Source organism: Moschus berezovskii, chromosome 9 (genome assembly GCF_049115385.1).
Source record: "Moschus berezovskii isolate FMDL1 chromosome 9, NW_MosBer_1.0, whole genome shotgun sequence".
Lineage (NCBI taxonomy): Eukaryota > Metazoa > Chordata > Mammalia > Artiodactyla > Moschidae > Moschus > Moschus berezovskii.
In genome coordinates, this window is record NC_142468.1 from 84,398,088 (window position 1) to 84,423,940 (window position 25,853).

Below are 25,853 nucleotides of genomic sequence, written 5' to 3' on the forward strand. Positions count from 1 at the left end.
TCTCCTCCAGTAGCTTTGCTCGTAGTGATGCTCTCTAAGGCTAACTTGACTTCACATTCCAAGATGTCTGGCTCCAGGTGAGTGATCACGCCATCGTGATTATCTTCATCGTGAAGATCTTTTTTGTACAGTTCTTCTGTGTATTCTTGCCACCTCTTCTTAATATCTTCTGCTTCTGTTAGGTCCATACCATTTCTATCCTTTATCGAGACCATCTTTGCATGAAATGTTCCCTTGATCTCTCTAATTTTCTTGAAGAGATCTCTTGTTTTTCCTATTCTGTTGTTTTCCTCTGTTTCTTTGCATTGATCGCTGAAGAAGGCTTTCTTATCTCTCCTTGTTATTCTTTGGAACTCTGCATTCAGATGCTTATATCTTTCCTTTTCACTTCTCTTCTTTTCACAGCTATTTCTTTAGTGCTTGAAAAAAATCTTTTGGAAATTATATATAATTTTAGCAGAACTGCCATCTTTGATGAATACGAGATATATGTATTTAACCAATATACGGCTATAAAGGACAAACAACAAACTGGATACATAGAAAATTTTTTAAGAATATTATCTCTTCAATATAAAGGTTTACACTGAACACTATGACAATTTATGAAAAATTTTACAACTTTTAAACAGAAGGATACTAGCAAATGTGTTTGGTGAATTTAGGAGAACTACAAAGAACTCTTAACATATATCAGAAGCAAATGTAAGCAGCACTAGTGTTCCGGCTAATCAATTTCATCATTCCACGACTAAATAGGACTTTAAATGTTTTCTAATTAAAAAATTTTATTAAATGACTCTTTAAATTCTATACTGCTTTACAATTTTCAAAAGTTTCACAGGGATGATTTCAGAAAATCCTGTAACAACCTTTCCCCGCTCCTCTATGTCACCCCTCCCCCTTTCCTCTCCTTACTGGTAACCAGCAGTTGTACTCTGCATCTGTGAATTTACTTCTTTTTTGTTTTATTCACTAGTTTGTTGTACTTTTTAGATTCTACATACAAGTGATATCACACAGTATTTGTCATTCTCTTACTTACTTCACTTAGCATAATGCTATCCAAGTCCATGCATGTTGTTGCAAATAGCAAAAATTTTATTCTCTTTTATGGCTGAGTAGTATTCCATTATCCATGGACAGAGCAGTCTGGTGGGCTAGAGTCCATAGGGTCACAAAGAGTCAGACATGACTGAAGAAACTGAATAAGCGAGTATTCCATTATAGACATATATCACGTGTGTGTGTGTATACACGCACATATAATACACAGTATATAGTATATGTATATATACCATACATCATATGTGTTTCATTATATTGATATATCTATATCTAGCCCTCCCTCTCTCTATATATGTATATCACGTCTTTATTCATTCATTGGTTGACAGATACTTAGGTTCCTTCCATAACTTGGCAATTGTTAAGTAATGCTGTTATGAACTTTGGGGTATACGTTTTTTTTTTGTGTGTGTGTGTGTGTGTGTCTATATTTTGATTAGTGCTTCTGCTTTTGTTTTTTTGTTAGCTATCTAGCCAGGATTTGAATTGCTGGGTCACATGATAGTTCTATTTTTAGTTTTTTTGAGAAATCTCCATACTGTTTTTCACCATGGCTACATGAATTTACCTTTCCACCAACAGTGTAAAAGGATTTCCTTTTCTCTAGATTCTTGCCAATATTTTTTATTGGTTTTCTCTTTGATTACAGCCATTCTAACAGGTGTGAGGTGCTATCTCACTATGGTTTTCATCCGGATTTCCCTAATGACTAGCAGTTCTGAGTATCTTTTCATGTGCCTGTTGGTCACCTGCATTTCCTCAATGGGAAAATGTTTATTCAGTTCTTCTGCTCATTTTCCAATCAAGTTGTTTGTTTTTTTGATATCAAATTGTATGAGCTGTTTATATATGTTGGATATTAACCCCTTATTGATCACATCATTTGCAAATATCTTCTTTCCAGTGGATTGTCTTTTCATTTTGTTGATGGTTTCCTTTGCTGTGCAAAAGCTTTTAAGTTTAATTAGGTCCAATTTGTTTATCTTTGCTTTTGTTTCCTTTGCTTTAGGAGATGGATCCAAATAAATATTATGACTTATGTCAAAGAGTGTCCTATGTTTTTCTCTAGGAATTTTATAGTATCCAGTCTCACATTTAGGTCTTTAACCCATTTGGAGTTTATTCTTCTACACAGTGATAGGGAACATTCTAATTTCTTTTACATACAGCCATCTAGCTTTCCCAGAGCCACTTACTGAGGAGTCTATCTTTTCTTCGTTGTATATTCTTACCTCTTTTGTCATAAATGAATTGACCGTGTGTCAGTTTTTTTCTGAGCTCTTTATTCTGTTCCACTGACCTATATGTCTGTTTTTGTGACAGAACCATACTGTCTTGATTATGGTAGCTTTCTAGTACAATCGGAAGATTCCCTGGAGGAGGGAAAGGCTACCCACTCCAGTATTCTGGCCTGGAGAATTCCATGGACTGTGTTGTCCCTGGGGTCACAAAGAGTCAGACACGACTGAGCGACTTTCACTTTCATGTACAATCTGAAGTCAAGAAGTATGATTCCGTCATCTCTGTTCTTTCTCAAAATTGCTTCGGCTATTTGGAATTTGTTTCCATACAAATTCTGAAGTTACTCATTCTAGTTCTGTGAAAAACACCATTTATATTTTGCTAAGGATTGCATTGTATCAGTAGATTGCCTTGGGTAGTATGGTCCTTTTAACAAAAGTAATTCTTCCAATCAAAGAACATGGTATATCTTTCCTTTCGTTTGTGACATCTTCCATTTCTTTCACCAGTGTCTAATAGTTTTCCAAGTACTGGTGCTTCATCTCCTTAGGTGGGTTTATTCCTAGGTATTTCATTCTTTTTAATCCGATGGTAAATGGAACTGCTTCTTTAATATCTCTCCTTCATAGTTTGCTGATAGTATACAGAACACCAGATTTTAAAAAATTTTACAGTATACACATTTTTTTGTCAACTTGAGTGTTTTACCTTTGTGTGTTTTATCTTGACTTTTTCAATGCCAAGCAAACTTATCCAAGAAAGGGTATAAATGTCAATGCACAGAGCCTGTGTCATCAACGAATTTTTTGAGTGTTGTATCTCTGGTTCTAGTTTTGCAATAATCCCTATGGTTTGTGCATTTCTGTAAAGCATAATGATTTTTAGGAATATATATGTCGAATTATAAACAACTGACCATATTATTGTAACTCCCATCTTACATATTAGGAAACTAAGTCTTACGTAGATTGTATAATAAGTCCAAAATCATGTAGCTAGTAAGTGGTAAAATAGTATTTGAAGTCAGACAGTCTAATATTTGAGCCTGTACTTTTGATCACCACCTGACTTCCAGTAATTGACATTAAATAGCTCTAAAGTAGTCATCACATACCAACTGCTTTCTAGATTTCCACTGAAAAAGCCCAAAGTCAGAAAATTAAAGAAACTTACAGAAAAAGTTCATCTACAGTCTTAATTGTAATTTTAAAGAACAGCTTTATATCGCCATACAAAAAAATTAAAATATTACAGAATATGTAATACTAGACAAAATGTTGATTTTTTCAGGTCCTATATTTTTCAGTTCTATAACTTCCATTTGTTTTTATTAGTTTTTATTTCTCTGCTAAGAGTTCACTTTTCATCTATTGTGAACACATTTTCCTTTATGTCATCAATCATTTATAAAAGTTTCTTCAAATTTATACCTGTAAATTTCCACATCTGAGTCATCTAGAAGTTGATTTCTGGTCTTTGTTTTCTTGAAAACTGGTCATATTTTCCTATTCTTGTTCATTATTGTGCTAAAATAAACATAAAATTTACACTCCAACCATTTTTAAGTACACAGTTCAGTGTTATGCAACCATTACCACCATTAATCTCCAAAAATTTTTATGTCTTCACAAATTGAAATTCTATACCCATTAAATAGTAATTCTCTGTTCTAGTTATTATGTTGAGTAAATTGGGATTTATCTTGGACATTATGAATTCTGTACTGTAGAAACCCTAAACTTTGCTATATTTAAGGCTGGGTTCAAAGTACAGACTGTCTCCTCAGTGCTGTTCAAATTGCAGTTCAGTTCCTTTATTATTAACTGTGCTGTTCTAAATCCACCATGCATATATGTCGTTCAGGTGTCAGCCAGAGACTTGGACAGAATTACTCAGATTTTGAGGCTCCTCAAACTGGCTTTTTCCTTTCTAGAATTCTTCCTTAACTTTTCAATATCTTTGGTGGTAGTTTTCTTTTTTATCCCACCAAGCGGCTTGCAGGATCTTAGCTTCTTGACAGGGTCTGAACCTGGGGCCTCAGCAGTGAAAGCAAGGAGTCCTAACTACTGGACCACCAGGAAATTCCCTGTATTTTTCTTAAACTCTGTCCTCTACTTCCTCAGGCAGGAGGACTCTGGGTTTCCTTTTGGAGTTTCAGTCTCTATGTGTGAAGAGACTGAAGACTGAATTCAGGATCAGACCCAGAAAAGAGTCAATTTCCCTTCAGAATCTTCCCACTTTCAATTACTCTTCAGAGACTTCAGGCAGTTGTTTCCTTTTTGTATTTTCCCAGAGTTTACAGTTGCCCAGTAGGAATTTACTCAATACTACCAAAAGCAGACTGTTGACTAAGTTTCAAAATTTCTTTTACACTAAATAAAGACATTTGAGATATTAAAGTTTATTATTCAATTATTTTTAGGCATACAATTCCTGTATCTGATAAAAATCAATTTAGACATCCCCTATAATTAAATAATGCAATAAAAATTCTGAAAATGCTCACTGAGAGATCTAGGCCACAGGGAAGTTGGATCTACAAACAAATATTGGGACATCACGGCAAATCAGTTTCTGAACATTGTGGCCTGGTCTCCCTAATTGAGTTTTAAAGATGGCTAAAATTAACATGTATAGAAAGTATATATTTTTACATTTACAAGAATTTTAGTGTCATCTCATATCCAGTAGATTATGAATCATGCATCTTAAAAATTCTGTCAAGTTAATAGAACTTAAATATTATTCTTTAGTGCTAATCCTCACTTATGAATTCTCTAAAACTCCCTGAGAAATGAGAAACTGGAAAATAGAACACAACCTTACAGGATACCTTTGTTCATCTATTTTTATATTTAACCATTTAAAAACAATAAGTTGTTTTTTATAAACATAACTGTTTCACCAGCTGGTGGTCAAGTTTATTATGGTTATCTAGAAGTATCATTCTACAATACACAATACAACACTTCAGAAGTTCAGCTCCAAAAATGAGTTCAAGAAAAAAAAACCAGCTGAGTGCAAACTATGTTGTCTTCAAAGTCACTGAATAAAAAGTAATGGAATACACTTTACAATTTCTGAACATAGAGTACTATGCTCTATTATTGGTTATTTATTGCTCCAAAGAAACTTTATTTAGTTTTGTAAGATATAACTACTTCAGTGTTGAGTAACATAATGATTTAGTATAACTTTTCTTTGATGATAATCTATAAGCTAGATTTATTTATAGCAGCCAGACCACTGTTATGATGTCCTGTGTTTAGTACCTCAGTCATGTCTGACTCTTTGTGACCCCATGGACTGTAGCCTGCCAGGCTCCTCTGTCCATGGGGATTCTCCAGGCAAGAATACTGGTGTGGGTTGCCATGCCCTCCACCAGCGGAGCTTCCCAACTCAGGGATCAAACCCAGGTCTCCTGCATTGCAGGTGGATTCTTTACCGTCTGAGCTACCAGAGAAGCCCATTGTTACAATAAGGCCATAAAAATCATATATTCTAGGTGTCATGGTAACATTCACAATACCATACTAACAGTAAAATCAATGAATGTCAGGCTAAAACAGTGTTTTTATCAATAAAGCAGCAACTCAACAGCAAACACAGTTTTCCCCTCTTTTACTGTTTTTAAAAAATAACTCATTGCATGAATTAATTTACATGACATTTGGAAATGACTGATTCCTTTCAAAGACTGATTTAAAAATGTAAAGATAAAATCTAAATCATAGAAATATGCTCAAAATATTTACGATTATTTGGTCACAAATTTGATATACCCATCAGCCAAAGCTATATTAACACAACTCACATCACAATTAGGAATGAAGACAACCTGAAAATATACAGAAATTAATTGGAGGAGTTACTTGAGAATTTCTCATTCTTTTTCCTTTGTCTAAACAGCTATTTATACAGGCTATTTCTCTAATCAACAGTTCCACAAAGTCAACTGATTTAAAAAGTGAATATTCAAAACTGCAAAGATGGTCAATTATACCACTATTAAAAAATATTTAATGGTTTTCCCTTCATGTGGAGGATCAAGTCCTGCCCTTGCCTACCTTTCCAAACTCAGCTTTGTGTTTCCTGGGGGCACCATGCTGTGTCACGACTCTGACGCCCTGCTCAGAGAGGATCTCCTTACTCTGGATAGTAAATCACCCCTTAAAATCCCTGAGTCAGGAGTCTTATCCTTTATGAAACTCCGTCTGATCTCTCTCCTCCTTCTATTTCAGACTTTCAGTAACTTTCTCCTCTGGAGTTCCACTGTGGCACAATATACTATTAGAGTACCTACCATGTACTATTTCACTTTTTTATGTTTTTCTCCTCAACTAGACCAGAACATCGTCTCTTTACACCACCACCATCCAAAGTAAAACCTTAAAGAAACAGGTACCTGGTAATTGTTGAATGAACAGACTAATGTATAAATGGACATAGCTGCTTGATCAGAGCAAAGAAGAAAGTAGCTTCCACATAGGTAGACTAAAGATTAGTCTCTTACCTGTTTGGAATTGGTTAAATACAATTTTGCTCCAAGATTTAAAATCTGCAGTTTCACAAGATCATCTTCACTGGTGAAGCTTTTAGCCGTCTTCCTCAAAACATCAGGGGCAATTTTAGGAACTCGTTCACAGTTTTCTCCAATTAGCCAAAGAATACTTGCTCGAGCCACAGGAACCTAATAGTACAAGCAGATAATATAGAAATATTGCAAATAAAATAATCATTCTCCTGAATAGTAACAGAAATACTTTAAATATTATAAAAGGTTTATTTTACATCTATTAATTCATTTAATGTATATCCAGGAAGTCCTCTTGTATTTACAGATTTTCTTCAGTTACCAGAAAATCTGATTAAAACTGATTTCATAAAGGAAAAATCACTGGTCTAGAATCTTGATTCTATCAGAGATCTGCAAACTTCTGGCAAATCTGTCTAGCCTAGCCCACTCGTTTATTTATCAGTGCTGCTGCTCCTGTGCTGTAATTGCAGAAGAGTAGTTGAAACAAGTGTGTCAGTCACTCATTTTATCTCCAGGTTCCTCTATCCACGAAATTCTCCAGGCAAGAATATTGGAGTGGGCTGCCATTCCCCATAAAGTTGAAAATATTTACTTATCTACCAGTTTACAGGAAAAGTCAGCTGACCTTTGCTCCAGGGCATTGGTTCACAACTCTCAATGCCTATACAAAGCACCTAAGGTTAGGACTAGAGTTTGAGTAACTCTGGGAGTTGGTCATGGATGGGGAGGCCTGGCATGCTGCAGTGCTTGGGGTCACAAAGAGTTGGACACGACTGAGCAACTGAACTGAACTGAACTGAGGACTGTAGGGTTTTGTGATCAGTTCTAAGACAGTAGTTCTATGATGGGGCCCTGGAATCCATGCTCCATGAAGCATCACAGATGATTCTTGAGACATGTGGCTTGCAAACCACATTTTGAGAAGCCATGGACAATACAGACAAAGGAACAGAGGACCCATTTAAGGCCTTGATTCCAAATCAAAACTATTATTGTTTTCTATATATCTGTATCTACAGCACTGACAAAATTACCAAGATCTGCTTATAAAATCATGAATGCTGGTCTCTTATTTGGTCATCAATAAAAGAAAGAGGAATAAGATAAACTTGTCCAATATGGCATTTTTCATTATATATTTTTAATAAAGTACCCTTCCATATAATTTGTTTCTTAAAAATAAATGCTTTGCTAAAAACTGGAAACCTTCCACTAGCACCATTAAGAAGGACATTTTATTTAGAGCATGCAAATTAGTTTTATCACTATTTATTTGTATTCTCCCTTATTCCAAAAGGAATTTGAAGGGGTATGCAAATTAGTTTCTGCGAACATTTTCACCTGTATAGAAAATTTGCTTTTTATAATAAATGAAAAAGCCATTGGCTATCATTAAGAATGGAGAAGGAAACAGCAACCCACTCCAGTATTCTTGCCTGGAAAATCCCAAGGATGGAGGAACCAGGTAGGTTACAGTCCATGGGGTCACAAAGCGTCAGACACGACTGAGCGACTTCACTTTCACTTTCTATCATTAAGAAGTAGTATCACAAGAAGAGGTAAGACTCCTTATGAAGTCCTTTCCTAATTTCTCAAATAAAGTCCCATTGTTTTCATTATAGTTTCACAGCTGTACACAGTATGACTGTTAAGGAAGAAAGTGAGAATGGAGACCTTTGTACAGTGAGAATTTTATCACAATATCTACCATCTCAAATTCTTTCAAAACACCCATTTTGAGAAGTAATAAAAAATTATTTAGACATCACTAAGTCGAGTCATTCACCAGAATGAGGTCATCAGAAACCTTTAAAATCAAGTACACATTATTAAATAATGTGCTAACATTACCATCTTTAAATTAAAATTAGAATAAGTTTAGTAAGAGAGAAGAAAATCAGTATATTTACATAATAATTTTAAGTACTAAGCATAAGTAATAGTAAAATACTAAATGCTATTATAGATCTACTCATGTACTATGATAAAACTGATATCCTTACTGTATACTGATTTTTGGAAAGAAAGAGGCTATTTCCAATGTTCCAAAGGTTACACTGCATTAAGGTCTTACTTCCAATCTATTATTTTAAATTGGGCTAAAGAATAGTAATTGAGTAGTACATTAAATTTTCCAGTATGAAGCAATTCAAGTTGCCTACCATAATGAAATGTACCTCTAAATAAGAATATATGAGCAACTTCAGATTTCAGTTATGCTAGATTTATTTTTTTTAATATTTTATTATATATTGCTAGTATAAAAATTAGAATTCAATGACATATCACAATCTATTACTCCACTTTAATCCTTTGGGTATACACTGTTGTTTTTTGCTTTTTTTTTTTTTCAGTTAAAAAGGAATCCCCCAAAAGTCTAAGAGATTATTTATATTCCTATTCATTAATATACCAAGATTAAAATAATATTCAAATACTCTAAATATAGTGCATACATTTAAAATATAACTCTTTAAAAAATTAAAAATCAGTAAGTTCTAAATGTTCATATTGAAAATCTCAAGATGGTGGCGGTGGTGCGGTGGGGCCAGGATAATATTCAGAGAGTCTAGAACTAAGGTAATAAAATTTCCAAGTAACATTTTAAAAACACAGAAAATTTCTCCACAACAGGAAGCAATATCAGTAAGCATATTGAAACCAATCTTTCTGTGATGACATTAAAAAGCTTAGAAAACTGACAAACCTAATTTTGCGCATTTGGCTGGAATCAGAATCATAAAATTTTCAGGTTCCAGCCCTGCCTTTCCCTCCCTATTAAATTATATTTGTACACTACGGATACTATGAATCCGTGGCCACTATTTTCAAAGATTTGAAGCAATTGAAAAAACAGTATGAAAATTAGCCACTTTTTGTTCTCCACGGCTAAAGCCAAACTAATAACACACATGCACACATATGATATGATACTTTCATTATGAACCTCTACTTTTCAGTATTTTCAAAGACAAACTGGACTGTAAGTGACTCTGCTTGATCCTTTATTCTAAATGCCCTGAGCAAGTGGTTAAGTGCACTTTTTAAAACTTCTACCAGAAGGCAGTTTCCACTGCCATTTTAACCCATTAACCTGCCTGCAAAAACGAATAATCTTTCCAAGCTGACCACAGCAGTTATAGAAAGACATCCAGAAAGATTTCACAGATCACTCTGTAAGCAGATCAATTTAAAAGCTATTGTGTTACAATACCAGTTCACTGCACAATGCAACAGTGTATGGTAAAACCTGCAAAAACATCAGTTTTATTTAAATTTGTCAAAGGCACAATCAGAAGACATCTAAACAAACTGCATACAAATAGCAAATCTGATCCAATATTCTGCATCTGGACTCAGTATGCATTAAAACTTAAGTGTGAATTAAGTAGGGCTGGCAGGGCAAGTGCAGTTAACTTGTGAAATGGCAGGCATTCAGTTAGGCACTTGGGCAAGAAGTACATAAAGCACTACTTCAGTATCACTCAGCAGTCTTTACGAAATAACATCTTTCAACTCTCCTTTTATAATATAAAATCCTCACCTATCCCATTCAAGATAATATGAAACCCTGTTAGAACAATCCTCAGGTAGTATGCATTTCATTCTGGAAGAATAAAACTGTATTTTATCTATTTCTCCTTGTATTTACCATAGATTTTTCCTTCACATATTTATTTAGTTGCCATATTTTTGCACATATAGGTAGGTACATGTTTTTAATATTCTTTGTAAATTGGTCTTTTTGAATTTTATAATGTCCCATTTTATCCTGCTAAAAGCCCTTAATTTTAAATCTCACATTCTTGTTAATATTCACTTAATTATCTCTTTCCCTACTTTCCTATTGTCAACATTTATAACAATGTTTTAATTATAAATGGTCTTTATCTGGCTTTTGTTTTCATCCAAAGTCTGTCTTCCAATGAGAGAATGCAGTCCATTCATATTTAGAGTAGGATATATTTGATTTTTACTCTTCCATCTTCTTGATTTTAACTCCCCCATTTTAATTTTTAAACATTTATTATTTACATTACATTTAGGTTTTCTTTTTTTTTTCCTTTGGTGAATTTGGAATTTCCACCATACTTTGTATTCCACTAATGGTTATCTTCTATCTGACAAAAACAGAAAAATAAGCTTTGCTGTAAGATCTGTAAGGAAGTATGTACTTGGCTAGTATTCCATCAACTGTTGTAGAGAAAGTTGATGCAATCAAAAATTTTCCTGAGCCCCACACAGGGACATAATCAAATACAACAAATTATTTTTCCAAGAAAGCCTGTCACTTGCTTGACCCAGGTCTCATATACACAGGTTTCGTGTGTAAGCCACTGCATTCCCCCGAAAGCCCTAACATTCCTTTGCCTCGCCTCTCCCTTTCTAACAAGACCAGAACAAGCCTAACAACACAAGACTCAACTAACTGCACAAGATAACTGGAATACAGAATTCCACATTCCTATTTCTTTCTCATAACCTGACACACATTTCTCCGCCATTATTTATAAGCAAGAAATTAACTATTTCCCCTACCAAAACCCACTGCTTTCACCCTAAGATGATCTATTTTCACCTTGAAAAGTGAAAGGGAAGTTGCTCAGTAGTGTCCGACTCTTTGTGACCCCATGGACTGTAGCCTACCAAGCTCCACTGTCCAGGTAAGAATACTGGAGCAGGCTGCCATTTCCTTCACCAGATCTTCCCAACCCAAGGACTGAACCCGGGTCTCCCACACTATAGGCAGATGCTTTACCATCTGAGCCACCAGGGAAGTCCTTAGCACTTTTTAAACACACGAGACTACTAAAATAATCTCACCTCCCTCTACTCTCTTCCTCCCATGACATTTCAAAACACTTTTATTCTGAACTAATCACACCCTACCCCTAAATTTTCTAAGATTGATCAATATTTTTAGTATCAGATTAGAATTTCCTTTACATTATGGCCCTTCTTTTTCAAGAGTTCTCATTTAGTCTATTTTTATACATTTAATTATGTGTATAAATATATACATATATTTGTGTAAGTACTTCTGTTCTTTGATTGCCCTGATCTAGAGTTTCCAGTTTTGGCTCATTAGTTCTTGCTTAGAAAAGTGGTTCTTACTAGCGATGTAACACTTGTCTAAAAGGTATCTAAATACCTGTAGGAGTATTTGTGATTGTTACAATGACTAAAATACTATTGAAATATGATGCTTGGTTACACAGAGATGCTGGATATCTAGTTCAGTAGACATGAGGAAAAAGTTTTACCCTCCTACTTGCCATCAGTAGATTATTGACAAATAATGTCAAACATTGTTCCATATATGGGCAAATGGACCCATTTAATGCCTAATTTGTCAACAATTTGGGTGAATCAAAAGGAAACAACAGTGAAGTCCTGGCCAGGTCAGTGAGTGGACAAGTGAATTGGATACAAAAAAGAGAGATGAGAAAAGGAAGACAAATACAGCATAATGTACTGGTTAAGAAAGCAGACCTACTAACTATATGACCTTAATCATGTTACCTAACCTATCTGTGCCTCAGTTTCCTTTGTTTAAAAACCATTTTATAAAAAATTTTTTATTCTAACATTTTATACTTTTGTCGTTTTCGTTTTTTCATAAACAACTTTTATTGAAATGAATTAAGTTGCTCTATGTTGCTCTATATTTGTAAGAAAGTTTAATAATCCTGCCTCCGTTTTCTTTTATGTAAAATAGCATAGAACATACTTTTCAGAGTTGTAATTAAAATTAATGATTTATATTTTTAGGGTGCTTAGAATAGTGCCTGACATATGATTAACACTATAGGAGTTATGTTAAATAAATAACCAAAACAAAAAGAGCAACAAGGATGCTTATTAAATTCAATAGCCATGATCATGATAAAAGTTTACACTAAGCACTATTCTCAGTGTTTCATTTAGGTTGACTCATCTATTCCTCACAACAGATCTATAAAGTCATTAGTACATGTGTTTCAATTTTACAGAAAAGACAACTGGAGCAAGGAGAAGTCAAGTACTGCTTAAGATCACAAAGCTAGTAAAGGGCAGAGACTAAATTTGAACCCAAGTCATGTGATTTTCAAATCCAGTCTCTTAATCTCTCATGTACAGTCTTTGTAAGAAGTCCTGACTTTGATTATTAACCAATAATAAGAGTAGATATGAAGAAAAGGAACTGTGGTGAGAATATAGTAAAAGATCTTTCCTTTCCTCTTACTTATTCATTCATCCATCCATCCATTCCAGTTTGGATTCAGAGATTCTTACCCTATTCTATAGGTTATAATCCTTTTACTATCATGTATTTTGTTGCTCAAATTAGCCAGTGGGAACTCTTTTAAATTCTGACATCTCTACCGTTCTGTGAGCAGAGCCATGTTTTTATGGCCCAACAAGATGTTCTTTCTGTGGCCCAGCTCTAAAATCTGCCATTTCTCTAAGGAGTCCTGGTTTCTTTAAATACTGAATGGAATTTAAAAACCAAAGTCTTCCCAAAAGGGAGAGGTGGTACTACTTTGTACAATATGCATGAACCTTGAAAACATTCTAAAGTGAAAAAAGTCAGACACGAAAGGCCACGTATCACATGATTCCAACTGCATGAAATGTTCAGAAAAAGCAAATTCATAGAGACAGAAAGTATATCAGTAGTTGTCAGGGGCTGAAGTACGGGGAGGATCAGGAGCCTTGGCTTACGGACTTGATTTTAGGGATGATGAAAAGGTTCTGCAATTGCACAACCTGGTGAATACACCAAAAGTCACTGAATTCTAGATTTAAAAGAGTGAATTTTATGCTATGAAATTATATCTCAATTAAAACAAAAGAAAACAAACAGGATCTGGGCACTAGGTGGGCTCACTGGTACTAGGGTTATCATCGCATGCAGATCCTCTTAAAGGCCACATTAGGAAACATACCTTTGCATACTCATGAATGCATTCATATGTACATACGAATGTGTGCAGACACACGCATACCTGCACATATATACTCCAACACACCTAGCTATCTACATAAAAACATGGAGTTCACACTGACATGTCCAACTCCAATCCAATATGCAGTATTTATTGTAATCTTTCCCTCTTTCAAATTTGTGATTTCCTTCCACAACAGGGCAGAATCTCAGAACAAGAATCCAGGCTGTGCAGCTCTCTTATTCATTATACTTCAGCATGTCTATTTATTTTAACAAAACCATAATTTACTGAATAAAATTCAGTTCAACTGGTACTGAAAGCAAAGATCTCTTAACTGGTACTCACAGTGATACTATCCAAGAGTTTGGCCATATGTTTGATAATTTCACCATGTTGTATGGGTTGCATTTGCAGCAATTTCTTAATAACAACCACACTTTCAGCAACAACTATTTCTGAAAAAAAAAAAAAATCAGATTATTCGTATTTAAATATGAATTTCAATTCAATTCAAAGTCAATTCAAACACAGTATTCTTAGTAAAATGTAAATTTAAATTAGCAAAGCATTCCACATTTCTTAAATGACTAGGCGAAAACTAAAACAAGAGAGAATATCCACAACCCGCATCCCTTTCCTGCCAGATCTCCCCGGCAGTGCGAGTACTTCTCCACTGAAGGTTTCAGTTCCTAAGAGGGGCTCTCTCCTTCAGGGTCTGGTAACTGCTCCCAATCCTCAAGCCCTTTTCCTTTAATTCTAGATATGACAAAGGCTTTCCACCTCTGCTAGCCCGCTAGCCCCAGGGTATTATAGTATATCTTGTTGGTTTCCCTTAATCCCACCCACAGTTAATAAACAGTTCCATCATTAAACTCTTTTCGATCATCTCTTTAAAGTGTATCATCTGTTTCTTGCCAGGGCCTTAACTAAAAGAGTAACTGGTACTAGGAGTGGCTCCAGGAGGCAGATCCTCAAATTGGGATTCTGAGATTGCATTATTATAGACTAATTAGTGGTCCAGAGTTATGTCTTTGGTGACACCAGCAGTGAAACACAATAAACCAGTCAGAACACCTGGCTTTATGGAATGAATCTTATATAAACAATTACTAAGGTTACCAATACCAAAGAAAGACACCAACACTGCTTTCCTTGTTATTCTGGCTTCTTTTTTTTTAATCAGCTAGGATTCATGGATACTAGAGATTCCCTGATATACACTATAAAGGTTTATTTTAATATTATCCTGAAAATATGCCATGACTTGGGTTCTGTTACTCATTTTCTCTGAAATATATTTTCTTATCTAGCTCCCTTTAGAAATAAAAGCAAAATTTTCTATCATTCTAATTATTATTAAAATATGTATTTCATATTATATACAGATTTCTTCATAGGAATGATATATTAATATTTCATAATGTTTTAGTTTGCTGCTGTTGTTGTTTAGTCGCTCAGTCATGTCTGACTCTTTCGCAACCCCATGGACTATAGCCCACCAGGCTCCTCTGTCCACGGGACTTCCCAGACAAGAATACTGGAGTGGGTTGCCATTTCCTTCTCCAGATATCTAATCTGATCTCCTGCATTGGCAGGCAGGTTCCTTACCACTGAGCCACCAGGGAAGTCCAATGTTTTAGTTTAAGAAATGATGTATGTCTTTTAATTCTCAGAATAACATATGGTAGGCAGCTTATTATCAGCATTTTAAAGATGAAGAAAGAAAGATGCACGGGAGAATTCAAACTCAGAACCAGAATCTACTATTTTATCTTTAATGTTCTGTGTTACTATGAGCAGGTGTTGCTTTTATAAAGAACACCTCTTGGAGCTATGAGGAGAACAAAGACAAATCAGAATGACACTCTGCCCTCATCAGAATGACACTCTGCCCTCATCAAACTTACCCTCTGCTAGGAAACATAACATGGTCATGTAAGAAATTACTACACAATGTAATGGTTTTGAAGAATCAATAGTATAAAAATTTATCTTTTTAAAATATACTATTGCAAAATTAGTCCAAGTTTTGTTTTTTCTTTTTTTTTTTAAGTTGTATATTTTTAATTATTCACATGTACAGGCAAGGTTGACTAACCCTATCTATAGCTGAAATAAAATTTGGCATTATTTACCCTTTGGTGCCACCTTATCTTCTGATTGTTATTGTTATGGATTACCACAAACTTGGTGGCTGATAGCTACATGAGCTTATCATTTTACACTTCTGAAGCCAGAATTTAACATAAGTCTTATGGAGCTAAAACCCAGGTGCCAACAGGGCTAAGTTCTCTGTGGAGGTTCTAGGGGAAAACCCATTCTTTACCTTTTCCAAATTTTAGAGGCTGCCCACATTCCTTGGCTCAAGCCCCCTTCCAGCAAAGACATCATTCTAATCTCTGCTTCTGACATTTGGTTACACTGGGTCCCAGGTTACTGGATGAAAAATCTCTCCATCTCAAGAATCTTAATCACACCTGTAAAGTTCCTTTTGCCACATTAGATAACATATTCACACGTTTCAGGCATCAGGTGGGATGCTATTTATCTAACCTGGGTGCCTTCCCATTCCCTGTGGGTAATTCTACCCTACTTTTCCTGTATGCTACCTCCTGGCTTTCAAAGACCTCAGCACTCCCCTACAAATACAAAATGAACTTGTGTTCTGGGCCTTTCCAAGCTTTCTCCTTATCCTCAACAGAAGTTAATTGTGCTGACTCTAAGAATTACAGCAAAAAAAATTATTTTAGAAAGAACACAGAACAGGAGATTTACCATCTAACCAATTTTTAAGCATACGATACACTACTGTTGACTACTGGTGCAGTGTTACACAGTAGATCTCCAGAGCTTACTCACCTTGCTAAGTAAAACGTGATGCTCACTGATTAGTAGCTGCCCGCTTTCCTTTTCTTCAAGCCCCTGGCAAGTACCTTTCTACTCCTGAATTATATGGATTTGATTATTCTAATAGCTCATACAAGTAGAAAGATTCAGCATGTATCTTTCTGTGACTGGTGTATTTCACTTAAGGTTCTCAAGATTAGTACAGTCTACTATTATCTTCATTTTACAAATGAGGAATCTGAAGCACAAAGAGATCAGGTAATTTATTCAAGACAATATTAGCATTCAAACATAGGTAGTCTAGTTCTGCATGAGAGCAGATAGCTAAGCTGAGTAAGTGTTCAACAGATAGGAAGACTATAGTACACTTGTTTTATATTATTGTGTCCCTCCGTTAGAATACGAGCTCCTTAAAAGACAGGAACATCTTATAGGCTGGTGAATACCTAATTCATCTACTCTACACTCACTAAATACCTCAACTAATTCAAATTTTCAACACGTTTATTACATTATATAAAGAAAATTTTTAAAAAGTCTTTTGCCCCAATTCTTTCAGTTTACAGTAGATGGTAAAAAAGTTTTTCAGACCAGCAAATTTTGTAAAAGAAAATCAACTGGGAGTTAAATTATTCTAACTTAAGTCAATTGAAAATGCAGATTTCTCCCTAAGGTCTTTAAGAAATCTGTTTATCAGTGAATCTTACATAGTGATAATGGGCTATTTTAGGACAACCTTCAAGTCTTCCTAGAAGTCCTCTCCCTGACAAGAAGGAAGAAGTCAGCAGCAACAACAAAAAAATCCCCAAAACCCTATATATATCCAAAGAAGAATATATTAAATATATGTAAAAACAATGTAGCCTCAATGCTGTCTCTGAAGCTGCAAGATATAGTATCCAAAAGATGATGAGGTATTCACAATATAAAATCAAAGAGGCAGAGATTCTTAGAGGTCCCAAAGGTCTTACAGATTTTAAAGAATTCAAGGCCTCATTCATAGCACTTATTCCTAAAAGCAGATCTTTCAATAGAAAGACAAACAGGCTCTGTTATAACAATTGGCCATTATAAATGACAAATATTATTGCTTTCTTTATTGTTACTGAGCCAGATTTCCAAACTACAGAAGTGCAGCACATACAATAAAGAGTTAAAGAATCATGCTAATGATAACTATGCAATCAGAACCTGAAAAATATAATTGAAGTTTCTTAATAGTCACAGCAGAAAAAAGGTCCATGGTTATAAACAGAGTTTTAATTTACCAAAAACAAAATCTAAACATTAAAATATCAGTTTAAATTAGCAAATCTACCTTTAAGAATGATTATAAGTTAGTCTCTTCCCATTGTCTAATTATAAAATGATCTAGTCTTCCCTTAGAAGTACTACAAAGGTACAGACTATTCATCTCTTTAAAACGAAGTGAATAAAAAATATTTTTTTAGAAATCAATGTGCTAGAAAGCTGAAGTAGAAACATCTGCTTTAATATCCAGCTTGAAAATTTCATGTGAGAAAAAAAGTAAAAATACAAAATTGAAAAACCCTGAATACATTTTATATTTGAAAGAACTAGCCAGTGTTCTGATTTGTGTGCTTTGTGTATGCCATCAAAGTGAAGTGTGTCTTGTTTGATCAAATAGGAAGTCATTATTAAAGACATAGGAAAATGAAGGCATATTTTTAAACTCACAATTTAAACTGTGACAGAAATAGACACAAAGAGGATGCTATTATTAAAAGCAGAAATAGATAAAATGAATGACATTTAGCATCCTATCCCCTGTAATTACCTTCTACTGTCAGTGTTTTTAAATCTATTTCCTTGATAATTTTGCCACTTATTTGGCGTTACAATACTACACACAGAAAAATGTTCTCGCCATTATAATATCTAGAATTGACAGGTTAACAGTTATAATCTATGTTGATTGTAAAGATCACTCTTATTTGGGGACAAATTTTGTTTCAAAAAGTTTTTTTCATTAGAAGTACTTACAACAATGTTACAGCTTTCAAAAGCGATCTACATATGCGAAAAGATAATTTAGGAGTAATATTTGCAGTAAAAAGCTATTTTTCAAATAAAATATAAAAAGTAATCAATTTTGTTATGTTTCACCTTATCGTTGCCATGTCATATATGCCTTTGTCTAGATATGACATAATTTTATTTAGAATTCCACAAATAATTTCAATAATTTTACACAGAAAATTATGTTTCCTAAAAAGAATCCCTTGTTTTAATCTCTTTTTAATTAAATAAATAAATACCTTTAAGGTGAGAGTTGAATCTTTTTTCTCCAAAAGGTTTCATTTATTTTAAAGCGATATCATAGAAATAACTGATATTTTACCATAGAAAGAATGAACTCTATAGACTATGTATTTTACTGGATACTACCTATCCAGTTCTACAAAATGTTTAGACACTGACTGGCTTAAAAACATGAAGGTGTTCCAAATTGATGACTTTTACATTTAATTAATCTTGAATATAAAATTATTAAATTAATCTGGAAAAAAACAACTTGAAATTACAAGTTTAACATACTTTTCTGATCTAGCCTTTTTAACTTCTGTTGTAAAGTCATTTGCCTGCTTTTAGCACCCTCTGCAGGTGAACCAATATTATACAAGACTTATATGCCATTAAAAACCAGTAAAACGGAACCTTTGTGGAAAGGGTGAAATGAAGGTGATTAAACTGTGAAGAAATGAAATAAACAGACTACATTTTCTTAGTTCTGTTCAGGTAAGAAAATTCCATTTGTAAGTTAGTTATCTAATTTATTAAAACAACAACAAAAACTCTCTGTGTGTGCGCATATGTGTATTTCAAAGATAAAATGTTACTCTTCATTGTAATCACAGACATACAGAAAAAACTCAAAGCCAATACTAAAAAAGAAATTACAATTTGTAGATCATGACAAGAATATTCAAATGATAAATTACTTGCAAGTGAAATGGAACTGCCAACTCACCATCCCTGTTGGACAGCAGACACACCAGGCCGTTGAGGCACGTGTCAGAGACTTCTGCGATGCTGGTTGCACATCTGCCTATAGTTTGAATAGTGGCTGCCGCAAACTGTTTATCCTGGCTTTTCACATAGGTCTAAAAAACATTCTCAATTAGTTTATACACTGGTACTATCAAGCAAAGAAAAACATCCCTATAACATGAAACTTTGTCAAAATCAAATTCTAGAATACATAATCTTCTCATCTATAGGCACAATAGGAAGTCCACCTTTCGACTTAATTCAGTTCTGTTTTTTCACTTAAAGAATGTGACTGTAGTACAGGTACATTTTCAAGTCAGGTTCATTCACCTGTGGCCACAGTAGCTTATAACTCCAAAACAGATAGTGGGGGAGCAGTCACCCAAGATAGCAATTAGTTTGAGTGCAAGGTTGATGAGACCTCTCTTTTTGGAGGTTTCAGTTCATTTAACCAGCAGCATCTATGAATCTATGAAAAAAGGGTGGCCTTTTCAGAGATACTAAACCTAAAAATTGGGAGAAGTGGAGAAAAAGGAGCAATATGCTACCAATAAACATTTTACTTTAAAAAAGGTTATCTGAATGGTGGTAAAACTACAATAGCCACAGCATTTCAATAAAGACTTTATAAATACACCTGATTTGCAATAAAATAAAACAGCACACTTTTTAAAAAGATTTTCTTGAAAATAATGTTTTAAAAATACAATGTAAACCACATATTTATACAAACTTAAGAAATTAATCACTCACTTACTACAAGCCTAAAAAATTTTCACTTTGGTTATTACTTTCCTAATTAAAAAACTAAGCTTTTACTGTGTACAGACAGAGATGTACTTTTAATAAATATGCACATTTATATACAAAATATAAATGGATCTAAAATCTCATTGTCAAGTAAAATTAATAAAAAAGATTCCCAAACTCAAATAACAAGCACATAACATAGAATTAACACCTTGTTCATCTAACATGCAAAAAAGGATATGCACTTAAATGGTGTCTAAATGACAAATGGAGGAGAAAATCCAAAAACTATCTAAAAGACACAAGAAATTGGTGAAAATGGTACCAAAAACATGATTAAATGTTGAAGAAATAAACAAATTAAATTTCTTAGTTCCTTGTAGGAAAAATCAACTGTACTTAAAACCATTTCCCAGTTGATTACCTAATTTCCTCAATTACAAAAAATGAGTCCTTTGAAAAGTTCTCTATTATTTCAAAAAGTTATAAAGAAACTGTAACACCTATGGACATAACACATAAACACAGAAATAAAGTACACATATAGACAGCGATAAAAACAGATGTATAAAGAAAGAATATATTTAAAAGTCTGACAAAAGAATGGATCTTATTAAATATCCTGATATTAAATGAAATGACTGGATTACCAATATTCTGAAATAGATAAACAATGCCATAAAATTACCTGAGACTCACTCCCTACAACTCCAGTAACCTGACAGAAGCAGAAAGTACAAAGCAAAAGGACATCCGAACAGATTACACAGATTATACATGACAACAGGATAAGGGACAACTGCAAACACAGACAAAAACTTAAAAGTGAATAAGCAAACCTGTAAAAATGAATTACAAGTCACATTTAAGCAATGTTCTAGAGCCACAGATTACTAGCTAAGAACTTGAGATACTATATTTTCTGCATTGCAAATATAAAATGAGCATATATCCTAATTTTATAACTTTTTCTAAAAAAAAATAGCATAAAAGTATAGTAATCCAGTTACAAAATTATAAAGCATGAATATATTATAATATTCCACTACTCCGGTTAAAAGTATAAGATCACATAGTGAAAAAGACATACAATGTCTATATAGCTAAACAGAAATTTAGGACAGGCATAAAGAATGATTATAGCAACAAAATAACTGTAATCTATAAAAGCTGTGTGTGTGTGTGTGTGCTCAGTTGCTCAGTCCTGTCCTACTCTTTGGGACCCGATACACTTAAAAGTATCACACAACCTAAACAGGAATACTGGAGTGGGTTTGCCATGCCCTCCCTCCTCCAGGGGATCTTCCCAACCTAGGGATTGAACCCATGTCTCCTGCACCTCCAGGTTGGAGTCTTTACTACTGAGCCACCTGGGAAGCCACCTATAAAAGCTGGGGGTAGACAAAAATTCTGGGAATACTGTGTGGCATGCGGTATACTTCAGTTAAGAAAAAACCGCTGATGAAATGTAAAACCCATAACACTGATACAAGGTTTTCTATTACTGTGCTCTACCACTAAGTCTTCAGAGCTAACTCTTTCATCATAAAAAGCCTAAGAGCCACGAGGCAATTTTTTTATGTTTTTGGAGCATGTGTATATGGGAAGCATCTCATCTATCCACATACAGGATTTTAAAAATACAACAAAACATTAACAATTAAACAATCATGAGGAGAGCAATTTTAAACCAATTTTTTTGAGCTATACATGAAGCTAGTGGACAATGTCTAAAATAAAGCAGACAATCAAATAGGGACAACCAAATAAGAAATCAAGCCATTTTCATGAGTACAGAGTGTAGCACAAACTACCGATGATGATAACAAAGAGTTATAAACTAGTTTCTCAAATTCTACAATATGAAAGGGACTACATTTTATTTCCCTTAAATTTAAAATCTGTAGTTGATGTTTATTATTGAAAACTTATAAATTAGTTGTCAACCTTCTTCCGAATTATACAGTTTTATTTATACAATTACACACATCTAAATTGAGAAAGACATATATCTAACTTTAAACTGAACAGATGTTTTAGAAGTTATTGCATAATTAGCATTGTACACAAACCTGAAATTCTCGAAGGAGAGTTGATATGTTGGCTTCATTTGCCAAGTTTGTCAAAATTTCAAGCTAAGGTAGAAAAAGAGAAAGTAAACATTTTTTGATGGTATGGAGAGAGCAACATGGAAACTTACAATACCATATGTAAAACAGATAGCCAATGAGAATTCGCTGTATGACCAGGGAACTCAAACAGGGGCTCTGTGACAATCTAGAGGGGTGGGGTGGGGAGGGAGACGGGAGAGAGGTTCAGGAGGGAAGGGACATATGTACACCTATGGCTGATTCTTGCTGATGTCTGACAGAAAGCAGCAAAATTCTGTAGAGCAATTATCCTTCAAATAAAAATTTAAAAAATCCCACAAATAAAGAAAGTGAATTTAATAAAGGTTAGCCATTTAATAGAAAGGTAATTTCTATTTTTTTAAAAAAGCCTCACTATTACAAATGTGAGACACTACACCTTTCAGCTGAACTTTGTCTCCCTACATCTACAAACAGAATAATTATATAGTGCTTAAAAAATAATGACAAAAAAGAGAATTCTACACTTTTGCTAATTGTTTGCTCCAACTTTACAATTTATTATCTAATTAACCTAAACAATTTAAGAGTGTTTTCTTTTTCTTTTAATAATAAAGTTAGAAAACAACTTGCCCTCCATGTAATACCTCTATATTCCAGATACCAATTAATTCTTTTGATTAGTTTTCCTTCATCCTACCAAACCAAATACTTAGACATTTTAATTCTTTCTTCTGTATTTAGTTAAAAGAAATGTGCAATTAAAGGTTCTTTTCCAATAAGCTTGCTAAAAAAATTTCAGTATCTACTCATAAAAAAATATTCAATTTATCTGAAGGCAAGTTTCAAAAAGGAAAACAGGAACACAGAACAGATGGGACAAACAGAAAAATAAAATAAAAGATGTAGACATAAACACATTCATATCAATAATTACAGTAAAGGCAAATGATCTAAACACTATAATTAAAAGGCACAGATTGTATGAGTTTTCCTATATATTCTGGATACTAGTCAATTTTTAGAGTATGTACTGGAAATATTTTCTCCTAGATTATGAACTGACTTTTCATGTTATTTTGATGAGAACATCTTACTTTGTTGTACTATTTTAAAAAATAATTCTTAACATATAGAAAAGGTAAAAAGCAGTTTTTATCTAAGCCATTTGCCTCTAGAGTTGTCAAAATGATATCACATCATCCCCAAACACATCTTGTACGTATTTTCTGCAAACAAGGACATTGTCTTACAGGCCACAATACAACCAAGAAAACCATGAAATTAACATCAAATCTATACAATAATCACTTACATTTAAGTTTTACTAATTAACTCAATAATGTATTAAAAAAAATCCAGTTCCATATCATACATTCTATTTAGTTGCTTAGTTTCTTTCAGTATAAAAGTTTCTCAGCCTTTCTTTTGACCTTCAGGACCTGGACGCTTTTGATAACTACAAACCAATTATTCTGTAAATTTACTATACAATTTGAGCGTGTCTTAGATTTTTTTTTTATTAAACTTAAGCTTCCATGTGATTAACCAATCATTCCAATATTTGTTGAATAGTCTACTACTGAATAGCTCTCATTGGTTTATAATGTCTCCCCTCATATATGATACATTTTGATATGCACAGATCTGTTTCTATGCTTCATATGTTATCACATATTCCAAGTATCACATTGTTTTCATCATTATAACTTTATATTCATAACTACACTCTATACTGTAGTTGTCATTCCCTGAATACAACTCTTTCATAATCTCTTATATTTGCATAAAATGTGCCTTTTTTCCTACGCTGAACCCTACAACCTTGCTATCAACTTACCTACCAACAACAAAAAAAACTGACAAAATCATGTCATTCTTTTTGCTGCTAAGTTACTTCAGTCGTGTCCGACTCTGTGTGACCCCATGACGGAAGCCCACCGGGCTCCCCTGTCCCTGGGATTCTCCAGGCAAGAACACTGGAGTGGGTTGCCATCTCCTTCTCCAATGTGTGAAAGTGAAAAGTGAAAGTGAAGTCGCTCAGTCGTGTCCGACCCTTAGCGACCCCACGGACTGCAGCCTACCAGGCTCCTCCATCCATGGGATTTTCTAGCCAATAGTACATCTTTTCCATCAGTCTTTTCTAAATATACCAGAAAATTAGCTGCATCTTTCTCTTTTTCCACAATACTCAATTCACATCTATAAATCACTTAAATCACATTGCTGAAATTATCTATTTACATGTCTGTCTCTTCCACTTACTGTGAGTTATTCAAGGTACAGGCAGCATGTCTTACCTTTGTCTTATTAAAATGTAGCACAGTAATTAGTATACAATAATGTAGCTTTAAAAGCTTACAGAAACTCCCCCAATGTATCTATTTAAAAAAAAACAGGTCTCCATTTTGAAAATGCTAAACTAAATGCTAAACTACAGCAATAGTGTCAAAGTTATGCATTAAAGTCTCTGAAAAATAAGAGCATGCATACCTTCAGTATCTTGATCATAGTTGGATCAGTTGACCTAACATAAAAACTCTTCAGATAAGGTTCAAACATACCCTAGATTACAAAAATAAATATATAAATACATTTATGATACTAGTGTATTCATTTCTCTCTTAAATTTTGTGTTCACAACATACATACCTTTCTTTGAATTGACATAGTTGCTATATTCTGTAGGACAACATATTGTACTTCCCTAGAAATTAAAGGAGAATTTTGACTAGGTATACTTTCCAACAAAATATATCCTAAAGTAAACAGTATATTGAAGAAAAAAAATCAGCAGTAAGCTTCATAAGGAAAGGAACTCTTAAATATAATACTGAAAAACTTCTAGCAAATCTTAAGATATTCATGCCTTCTTTTAAAAATACATTTTCCCTATAAGCTATATAACATTATATTTGATTCATCAAATGGAAGAGTTAAAACAAATGTTGTAGTACTATATTCCTAGGAGGCAGAGCTAATGCTGTACATGTTCTAAACATATACAAAGAAGGTGTTCTTAGGGTTAAAAGAACAAACATAGCCACAGTGTTAATACAAACCCTTGACTGGAGGGCTCATCATGTGACTCAATTCTGTCCAAAGTGAAAGACAGGTTTTAAAAGAAAAAAAGCCATGCTATTTTATGTCCAAATATCTAAGAAATGAATGTACAACTGAATCTGGTGTAATGCTTCACGTGAAAGATGCATTCCAGATCCTTATTCGAACCAGCTATGGACAACAAAACTTAATGAACTGATAAAAGGGAAAGAATGACTATGCGAATAGACAGAGGAACGCAAAGGAAATGGTATCTTACTAAGGAAGGGCAAAAGCCAACCTAGGGTGAAAGTTGTGGCACAAATTCTGAGC

General features: G+C 33.9%; 1 protein-coding gene across 2 annotated transcripts in view; it reads right to left on the bottom strand.

Moving 5' to 3' along the window:
• The window catches only part of AP3B1 (adaptor related protein complex 3 subunit beta 1), a 251,388-nt gene that overhangs the window by 117,971 nt on the left and 107,564 nt on the right, over positions 1-25,853 (bottom strand). For both annotated transcript variants that reach the window (XM_055437122.2, XM_055437121.2), the window contains 6 exons: positions 25,131-25,185; positions 24,972-25,043; positions 22,461-22,523; positions 19,619-19,751; positions 14,125-14,234; positions 6,824-7,000 (listed from right to left, as the gene is read on the bottom strand). In XM_055437122.2, the coding sequence (XP_055293097.1) occupies positions 6,824-7,000; positions 14,125-14,234; positions 19,619-19,751; positions 22,461-22,523; positions 24,972-25,043; positions 25,131-25,185 (610 nt within the window). The remainder of the gene's footprint in view (positions 1-6,823; positions 7,001-14,124; positions 14,235-19,618; positions 19,752-22,460; positions 22,524-24,971; positions 25,044-25,130; positions 25,186-25,853) is intronic.